At 44.6% G+C, this 9,348-nt stretch overlaps 1 protein-coding gene across 2 annotated transcripts in view; it reads right to left on the reverse strand.

The window, feature by feature from the left end:
- dcc (DCC netrin 1 receptor) overlaps positions 1-9,348 on the reverse strand; it is a 167,240-nt gene that overhangs the window by 28,179 nt on the left and 129,713 nt on the right. For both annotated transcript variants that reach the window (XM_037979443.1, XM_037979442.1), the window contains exon 26: positions 679-828. In XM_037979443.1, coding sequence (XP_037835371.1) covers positions 679-828 — 150 coding nt within the window. The remainder of the gene's footprint in view (positions 1-678; positions 829-9,348) is intronic.

Genomic DNA, 9,348 nt, shown 5'->3' on the forward strand with positions numbered 1-9,348 from the left:
GGGGGGGGGGGGTGTTCCTGCTCCAGAATGCTCACAACTAAGCTAAATATACATGAAATCTTTATTATTCGCAGGTTTTAAATCCTGGAATCAAAGCTGTCTGGGACACAACTTTCTCGTTCTAATCACAGACGCTCATTGTTGTGTTTAATAACTTTAAAGCTTCCCTCGTTGCCCGTTTTGTCTCCATTTCTTATTATATCTTCCTCACGCTGTCATCAACTGTCCCGCCCCCGTTCCTTCGTCTCAATCGTGTGTTTTGCCGGCAGCAATCAGCCCTCGTGAGACGCCAGCCGATCCGATGGCTCTGAAGCATCCCCTCCTCTCTCTGCTGTTGTTAAATAACTGACACGGGCCAAGCAGGAATTAATCAATTACTAAATTACTGCTCCCCACCACGTCGTTTAGCAGTCAGCCCGGCAATAGATGGGGCTTAAATACGAAAGCAGAGAGATGGGACAGATGTGTTACAGTTACAAACTGATCTGCATGTCGTTCAGTGGAGGAATAGGATCCAATCGATGGTTAAGATGCTTCTTAACGTTAAAGTCTTTACCAGTGTGTGATTACTGATGGAGATAATTCATCCTTAAATTATTATTGGTGTGAAAAACTGAGACTTTGGAGCCCCGGATGTTCTTGTTGTTTCTTTATCTGTTGAGTTGGATCTCACAGTACCTGGAGTGTATCCTCTGTCCACAGTCAGGCTCGGGAACGGCATCGGTCTCAGGCTGAACTTGTTGTGAGTGAAGCCACAGGAAGGCGAAGGCAGAATCCCAGGGTACTGGGAGGAGTCCAGAGTAGGCACAGGGATGGCACTGACCACCGCTGAAAGAGACAAAACGTTCAGTGAAACCATCATTCGAAGAAAGGAAAACCCATCGTCCGTCTCTGCAGAAAACCAGGCAGGTTCCAGACAAACAGCTTCTACGTTAGCAGTTTTTATAGTGCAAGTGTTGGGAGACAGAGTTTAAGTTTACGTTTATGCATGGACCAATCACTCAAGAGCCCATGATCTAAAGCAGTGGTCTCCAGTCCTGGTCCTCAGGGGCTCCATCCTGCAGGTTTTCCTTGTTCCTCTGCTCCAACACACCTGATCTGAATCAATGGGTGATTAACAGGCTTCTGCAGAACATGAAGAGGTGATGTAACCATGAATCAGGTGTGTTGGAGCAGAGAAACAAGGAAAACATGCAGGATGGTGGCCCTGAGGACCAGGATTGGACCCCTGATCTAAAGCAAGAGAAAAACCAATAACCATATCCCAAATGGTTAAACAGAAGACATCTGGACTCGTGATTGGGTCGCTCTCCTGCACCTTTTAGATGCATTTTGGCTTCAAAACACCTGATTTAAATGGATGACTTATGAACCTGCTTCTGGAGAGCTTGTTGAATTGGTAAGGAGGTCATTAAACCATTTGAATCAGGTGTGTTGGATCAGGAAAACTCCTCAGACTTCCAGTACGGCGGAGCCTCGAGGCCTGAGGTTTGACACGTCTGATCTGAAGCAACTGATAAGGACAACAAGCGGCTATGAAGACTGAAGTCCAAAAGAGCCAAAAAATACCAAATTTAGGAAAAAGTACTCGAACCTTTGGTCATTTCCACACCACGGCAGAGGAGGAACTCTGGCTCACATCATTCAGACTTTACCACACAATTCAACCGAGTGGTCTTCTCTCACTTCAGGCTCCTGTAAACTACCCAGAAGTCTCTTCATAGTGCTTCCTGTTTGAATCCCGTGGCTGATTTGTCGTGTGCTGATTGGCTGACTGTGGTAACTTCTGATCATCTTTAGGCTGCAGAGTTGGTAGATTCAGATTATCCTGAACTATCCTTTTAGTTATGCTGCTATAGACTTAGACTGCTCAAGGCAAACAGTGACACATAAACTCTTCACCCCATTACGGTTCATTTCGTTATCCATCCATCATCTTCCACTTATCCATGGTCAAGTCGCAGAGGCAACAAGTCTATAAGGGAAACCCAGACATCGCTCTCTTTCTCCTCCTCTCCTCCCAGCGGGACAGGAGGAGGCATCCTAATCAGCTGTCTGAGGAGGAACAGTCCCTCCTCACCTTCTCCCTCCAAGGCTGAGCCCGGCTGCTCCTTTCAGCCGCTCGGATCCAGGATCTGGTTCTTCCAGTAATGATCCAGCATACCTCACGGGTGAAGATTGAGACGTAGCTCGGACTGATCAAAAGACAGCATTCCACCTTTGTCTGGATAAGAACTATGGAGGAGCTGGCTTATCTCACTGAAGGTCAGGGCTTGAAGGCACCAACAGAACCACATTATCTCTGAGAGGCAGAGACGAGACCCCGAGGTTCCATGATCCCAACAAACCGGAGCAAAGACCGGCCCTGATGGAGTCCAACCTGCAGCAGGGCTCAGCTCAAATATTCCTGATTAACTTCCTTCTTAATATTTCATTGTGTCTGATCTGTGCCTCCATGTTCTGTATAAATGAAGAGAATCTACCGAAAACAACAAGCAAATAGAAAACCTGACAGAAAGAGGCGTCTGGTTTTCGACAGTTTCAGTTCAGGCACTTCTTATTCATGAAGCACCATCAATAAATGGGAATTACAAAATGATAATGTTGTGTATCAGCGTACTGTTGTGCAGTGTAGGTGTTACAGAGAGCAGCTGCGGTCAGAGCAGACAGAGTTCACATCGTGACCTTGAGAGGAAGCTGCAGGGAGGCGAGTTCACTAAGACTGATTACACGCCGCCTCGGGTCGACAACACACACACAGAAAAATCACGGTGCGTTTCCTCGGGCCTGCTCAGAAGATAAGAGGCACCCCTTAGTTTCTGTTTCTGTTCATACAGAACTGTTTCCTTTTTGTCTTTTTCAGCACATTTGCTCTGACTGAGAGAAACGTTTCCTGCAGGTTTGATTAAAAACACAGGGAAACCTCGACATCCACCTGCTGTTTGTTACAACCTGTGTGAACAAAGGAGGACATGTGAAAGAAAAGGTATTATATATTGTTTCTATTTGTCTTTGTTTTATTTGTATGATATTTTTCTACAAAAACATTTATTCAAACTGATTCATTATCAAAACACCAAAAACTGCTTAATTCAAGAAGCCTATGAATAAAAATGAACAAATCAAGTCCAGGAAATAACATTTAAACCAGATTTAGGTACAGCCTGTTTAAGTTTAAACTTTTACGTATCAGGAAACAATAAAAGGTTTTCAAATGAAAAATATGTGAGGAGCTGTTTGCTGCAGCGCATTCTGGGTAAACATCTGTCCTCCGGTCTTGTGGTTCCTTCAAGTCGAGCTGCCATGTTGTTTTTAGGGAGAAGAGGCTTTAACCTTTGACCTGCTGACTGAGGCCTGCAGAGGCTGACACGGAGCTCACTGCATGGTCTGACATTCAGGGTGAATCTGCTGGGATGTTTTCTTCCTCTGTGTGGAACGATGGACTCCAGATGACCTTTGACCCTTCCCAGATTGATTCTCTGAGGTCATTGCTGATGTCTTTCCGCCCTGGCGTCGTGTAGCTCATCTGGAGCTGATCGGTTCGTTTCTGTCCTCTGAGTTCCTGCAGATCCCTAAAAGTAAAATTCCGTTCCATCTTTCTGCTACAGCAACATTTGATTTGATATTTTGGAAATTGGTGCAGAGCCGTGCCGCTGAGAGCCGTTTCGAACAGGATAATCCGATGCAGTTGGTATAAAAGTTATTGCTGCTTACACACAGACTGCAGGAACGCCACCGGGAACACAGGGCGAACGCAAAATGTTTCATTCAGGGGAAATTAAATTGCAGGACTGCTACAGGATCTGATGTCAATGAAATAATCTGGAGGCGAGAAGCTGGTTTTCCTCTTTGCTTCCCTTTTGTTCAGGCACTTCCCAGCAGGTCTGATGTGCTTTCACTTGATTTAAAGTTGGAGTCAGAAACTCACCGCCTAATGGGAGGAAAATGTCCAACATCAGATTCTTTACGTTTTCTGGCCGCGCCGCGTTCATCGATCTTCTTTAAGACAGATTTTTGAAAGCTGACAAATGAGAAACTTTTTGCTTCTTCCCGTCTTACAGCCGAACTGTCTGAAGACAGAAATCGATTCCGGCATGGATCGAGAGGTATGGATAGCAGCAGGAACTGCGATCAGCAGATTTAATTTGTGTGTGTTTGAACTCAATTTGTGCTGTGATCTTTTAAAGAGAAGCAGAGTTTGATTACAGCAGCAAGATGACCAGAGACGAGCCGGCCTGATCGATACGCTCCCTGATTGATAATATTGACGGGTTTGGTGCAGCCGGGCAGGAAGCTGCGTGGAAAAGCAAACAGGAAATGACACGGATAATCTGAAACGGCAAAGGAATCATGAAATAAGCAAACAGGAGCAGAAATAAGAATGCTGATTCAGCATTCGCACTGCTGTTTTAACTTGATTGGAAATAATCTGATCTGACTTTTGTTTTTTGTAAGTTTTATACTTTTAAGAACAATTAAATTGATTTAAAATGAAATTCCCTGAAGAAATACATCAGGATCTCAGAAATTCCTTTAAAATCTGCTTCAGTGAACTGACCTTTTGCTACTTTTGCTACTTTTAGCTTCTGTTTTTGCTACTGTTAGCTTTAAGCTGACATTCTGCTCCATTTAGCTCATTGTAGCTCCTGGCTAATTTTAGCTTTAGCATCTGTTTTGCTACTTTTACCTTCAGCTGTGTCCAGTTTTTAGCTTGTCTTCGGAGTTTTAGCTTCTTTAGAAAGATTTATTTCTCTTATTTTGAAGCAGCGTTAGTTCCACTTCCTGCCTCATTTTTTTGGTTTTATTGGACAAGAAAGGCGGGTAATAATGTAATTGCTTGTGTGTGTTTTAATGCATCTGTTAGCAAAATATCTCATGGATTATTTGACGAATTTTCTAATAAAAGTATCAAAGCAGTTTGGATGCATCTACAGCTGATTAACTTTTGGAGCCAACCCAGTTCAAGATGGCCGCCACAGCTAGTCCACATTAAACACAAAGACGGGTATAACTCAGGCTAAAATGTGGTGTGGTAGTAGCTGAGAGTCATCCCCAACAGACTGATGGGAGAAGATCCTGCTTCTAGAAACGCTTTTCAAAACTTTTATAAATAAACCTTTAGCTGCTCTGATTTCTATCAAGCCCCCGTTAGCTGACCTTTGACCCCAGTTTTATTTATTAAAGATGTTCCAGAACCAGTCCAAGCCCGTCCTTCCAGCAGCAGGTGGAACAGATCTGACTGTCTCGGGATGAAGACAGCAGCTGCAGCGGATCAGAGGACGGAGCCCAGAGGGGTTCCGCTGCTTCTCTGTGACCCACATATCTGTGCGCTCGTCACACGCTGGCAGGAATTATCAGCCTCACGCCGACTCGCTCGCTCCAAAAATAACTTCCATCGTCTGCAAACGGCTTGTTGTTGTTCAGCTTGGTGCCTTCGGATTGTTTACAGCAAGGAGAGAAAGGAGGACAGAGCTCCTTAAAGGCACGCAGGCAGACAGCGAGGGATAATTACACCTCCGTGTGACTGAACACGCACAGGAAGCTGGAATTAGCTGCTGCGCCGCGGCCCGAGCCGAACCCGAGCCGAACCTGAGCCGAACCCGCGACTCTGGCGTGACGCCGAATTAAAGCCGCTCCACGAAAACCGTTTACAGGCGAGGAGGAAAAACTCAACCGTCTGAGAATACAGAATACATCAGCTGAAACTGAGAGGAGCCGAACATCAGCTGAAACTGAGAGGAGCCGAACATCAGCTGAAACTGAGAGGAGCCGAACATCAGCTGAAACTGAGAGGAGCCGAACAACAGCTGGAACTGAGAGGAGCCAAACGACAGCTGAAACTGAGAGGAGCCGAACAGCAGCTGAAAGCTAAGCAGCAAAACATGAGCTCAAAACTAAATGCAGGAAAAAGCTAAATGAAAGCTAAATGTAGCAAAGAGCTGATGTAAAAAGAACAACATACTAACTAAAAGTAGCAAAACACTAGCTGAAAGCTAAGGGTAGCAAAAGGCCAGCTAAAGCTAAATGTAACAAACTGCTAACTTCAAGCTTAAAAGCAGCAGAACAGTAGCTGAAAGCTAAATGTAGCAAAAGGCCAGCTAAAGCTAAATGTAACAAATGGCTAACTTAAAGTTTAAAAGCAACAGAACAGTCGCTAAAAGCTGAAAGTAGCAAAATATTAGATAAAACCTAAATGTAGCAAAACACTAGCTGAAAGATAAGTGTAGCAAAAGGCCAGCTAAAAGCTAAAAGTAGGGTAGCTAAATGCTCAAAGCAAAAAAAGGCTAGGTAAAAACTAAAAGTAGCAAAAGTCTGGATAAAAGGGTTAAATTACCAAAAAGCTAACTTAAAACTTAAAAGCAGCAGAACAGTAGCTAAAGGCTAAGTAGCTAAAAGTATCGACAGGCTTAAAGCCTAAAATAGCAAAGGGCTAGCTAGAAACTAAAAGTACCAAAAGGTTAACTAAAAGCTAAAAGTAGCTGAACAGAAAATAAAACTAGCAAAAAGTCTCCATGTGTTTGTACGAGGAAACATTTTGTAAATAAAGTTAAATATTCTGACAATCCCAGCAGCTGAATGAGCCGAAGGTTTTTATACCTGAACGACTAAAGTAGCTGAAAGCAGAACTACTTTATGGCCAACAAACGACCACAGCACATCTTTAAATCTGACCGTGTCGGCCATTTTTCTGTTTGTTGGGGTTATTTTCTCAGGCGTCCATCTTTAATTGGGTCGACTCTAAAGGTGGGTTAGCCGTTAGCTGATTACTCTGAGAAAACTCCAGAGTTTAGCTGTTATTCTTTTTAATTTTATTAGTTTTTGCCTTGGATGACTGACTTTGCATTAACAAGCTTTTAATTTGAAACTCTCCTGACCCAATGTTTCCCCGTCTGCCTGACTGTTTTTAACTGGAAATGTAACAACTTCTGTCAAAGCTCACGCGTCTCAGTTTTAGATTCGCCTTAATCACCCTGAACCACTTTGTCCTCCCATCTGTCCTCCGAGTCGTTCCAGGAAAACTCGGGCTAATTATCCGCTCCGCAGAGGGAATTTAAGTATCTGATTTTCAGTCAACGTGTTTGGCGGTTTTTGTCTGACAGATTTGTCTTCTGAGGAGAATCAGAACAAACCAGTTCTCTGCTCAGAAACACGCCTGGATGTCAGGAAGACGTGATCGGTTTTATACAGACAGCTGCAGTCACAAGTTTTTATCAGTTTTCATCAAATTTGGGGATTTTATGGATTTATTTTTACGCTTTTTTGCAAGGTAGAACGATTCTACAACGTACAGCTTCAATTTATCCAAACAGCCCTGAAGATTTGTTCTCATTAGTGACTATGATTGACTGCAGCTGCTAGTTTCGCTGGGGTTTGTGGGACAGCATTCATGTTCACTGACCAACACTCATCTGTCCTCAGATGGAAGGAAACCGGTCCAGGAACACCAGCGTCCCTGTCCACAGTGAGGCCCGATTTAAATCACCATGGAAACCAAGAAAGCTCCGCCTCCAAAAGCCACACCTCCTTCATCTGTCCACATGGACAAGACAGAAGTCCTCCGGAGACAGAGACTGAGCTGTTTGGACACAATGACAGGCAGTCATTTTGGAGGCGTCGGTGTTTGAGGCCTGAGAACTCTGATCCAACTGTCAGGCACGGCGGTGGGAGCATCATGCCATGGTCACAGTGGAACAGCTGCTCCGTTTTTATATGTTTCAATAAGGTTTTCAACGCTCTACTTTATATTAATTCCCTTTTTGTAAAATATACTTGGGTTTCCTAAAAGCAGCCATATAAACCTCAGTTACTGTTAATGATAATCCCCGTCCTGCACCCCCCCGCCTCGGCTCTGAGTTGGTTCAGTCCGACTCGGCTCCGCCGGTAGCTGCTAGCTCGCTTCTCAACCACCGTTAAACTGAGGCGACGAGGAAGAAAGTGGAAATAGTTTAAAGCTTCAAAGCTGCGCTGCATAATTTATGACGATGAATCAGACAGAACGGAGTAAGGGAGCTGAGGGAAACCGTCGGGTGTTTAAGAACAGAAGATTCCCACTAAAATAAAAAAACTCCTTTTGTGTCGAACCTGCCCAGAGCTCTTTGAAGGCAGATTGATTTGGAAACAAAAGTCGAGGCTGAAACTGGAAAATTTAAATGTTTAAATGAATTCTGCCACAGTTTGTTTATAAAGAATAAAGAAACCTTGATGGGATTTAAGCTTCTGTCTGTTTAAAAGGACATTAAAGTTTCTATTATACCAACCAGACGATCTGGACGTCCTCCAAACTCTGCATCTTCACCTCAAACCAGCAGCTGGACGCTTGGAAACTTGGACACTGGTCCCAAACATCAGAGCTGCTCTCTGATTGGATGAATCCGGCTGACCTTCTCAGCCTGACTGATGATGAGTCTGATTAAAAGCCTGAAACCAGGAAACCAACCAGAAGAACTCCACCGAGAAGAGACCAACATCAGCCAGAAGCTCCCTGATGGAGACACCAGCTGAGGGACATTTAACCAAATCTAATGGATATATTTGACCTGATGTCTGGTTTTAAGAATTCCTGAAGCTGAATGTTGTGTAACCGTTATACCCAAGAAGAACAACAGTTCCTATAAATCCTTAAAAAGCCAAATGAATCTGACATTCATGCTCATGATGAATACATGAAACCTCAACATTGAAGCAGGTCCCAGATAAACTGTCATCTAACAGTTCAGGCTTAAAGCAGCTGCTGGAGCTCCAGCAGAGGAGAGACCGCGGCCGCGGCTCCCACCAGGAGGAAAACATTTAAATCTGATCATTCGCTCCCCTTCAGTCAGAAGATGCTGGAGACTGAAGGGAAAAGTCCCGCTGCAGCCGAGTAATGAGCCCAAACACACCTCAAAGACTGAGGAGCACTTGGAACATCACCGAGTCTCTGGGAACAACGCGAGCTGAAGGGTTGGAGCAAACTTCACGGAGTTACGGTCTCTGCAACAAATCCTCTGATTTAAAGACGGGATTCTTGCACAGATTCGGCTTCTGGAATAAATGAGACACGAGAAAGAAAAGAGTTTTTATATTCGGTGGTTTTATAATCCTGAGGCTACAAGTCGACCATGAAAGGAGCAGCCGAAAGGAGCAGCCGGAAGGAGCAGCCGGAAGGAGCAGCCGAAAGGAGCAGCCGGAAGGAGCAGCTGAAAGGAGCAGCTGAAAGGAGCAGCCGAAAGGAGCAGCCGGAAGGAGCAGCCGAAAGGAGCAGCTGAAAGGAGCAGCCGAAAGGAGCAGCCGAAAGGAGCAGCTGGAAGGAGCAGCTGGAAGGATCAGCTGGAAGGATCAGCTAAAAGGAGCAGCTGAAAGGAGCAGCCG

Source organism: Kryptolebias marmoratus, linkage group LG14 (assembly GCF_001649575.2).
Source record: "Kryptolebias marmoratus isolate JLee-2015 linkage group LG14, ASM164957v2, whole genome shotgun sequence".
Lineage (NCBI taxonomy): Eukaryota > Metazoa > Chordata > Actinopteri > Cyprinodontiformes > Rivulidae > Kryptolebias > Kryptolebias marmoratus.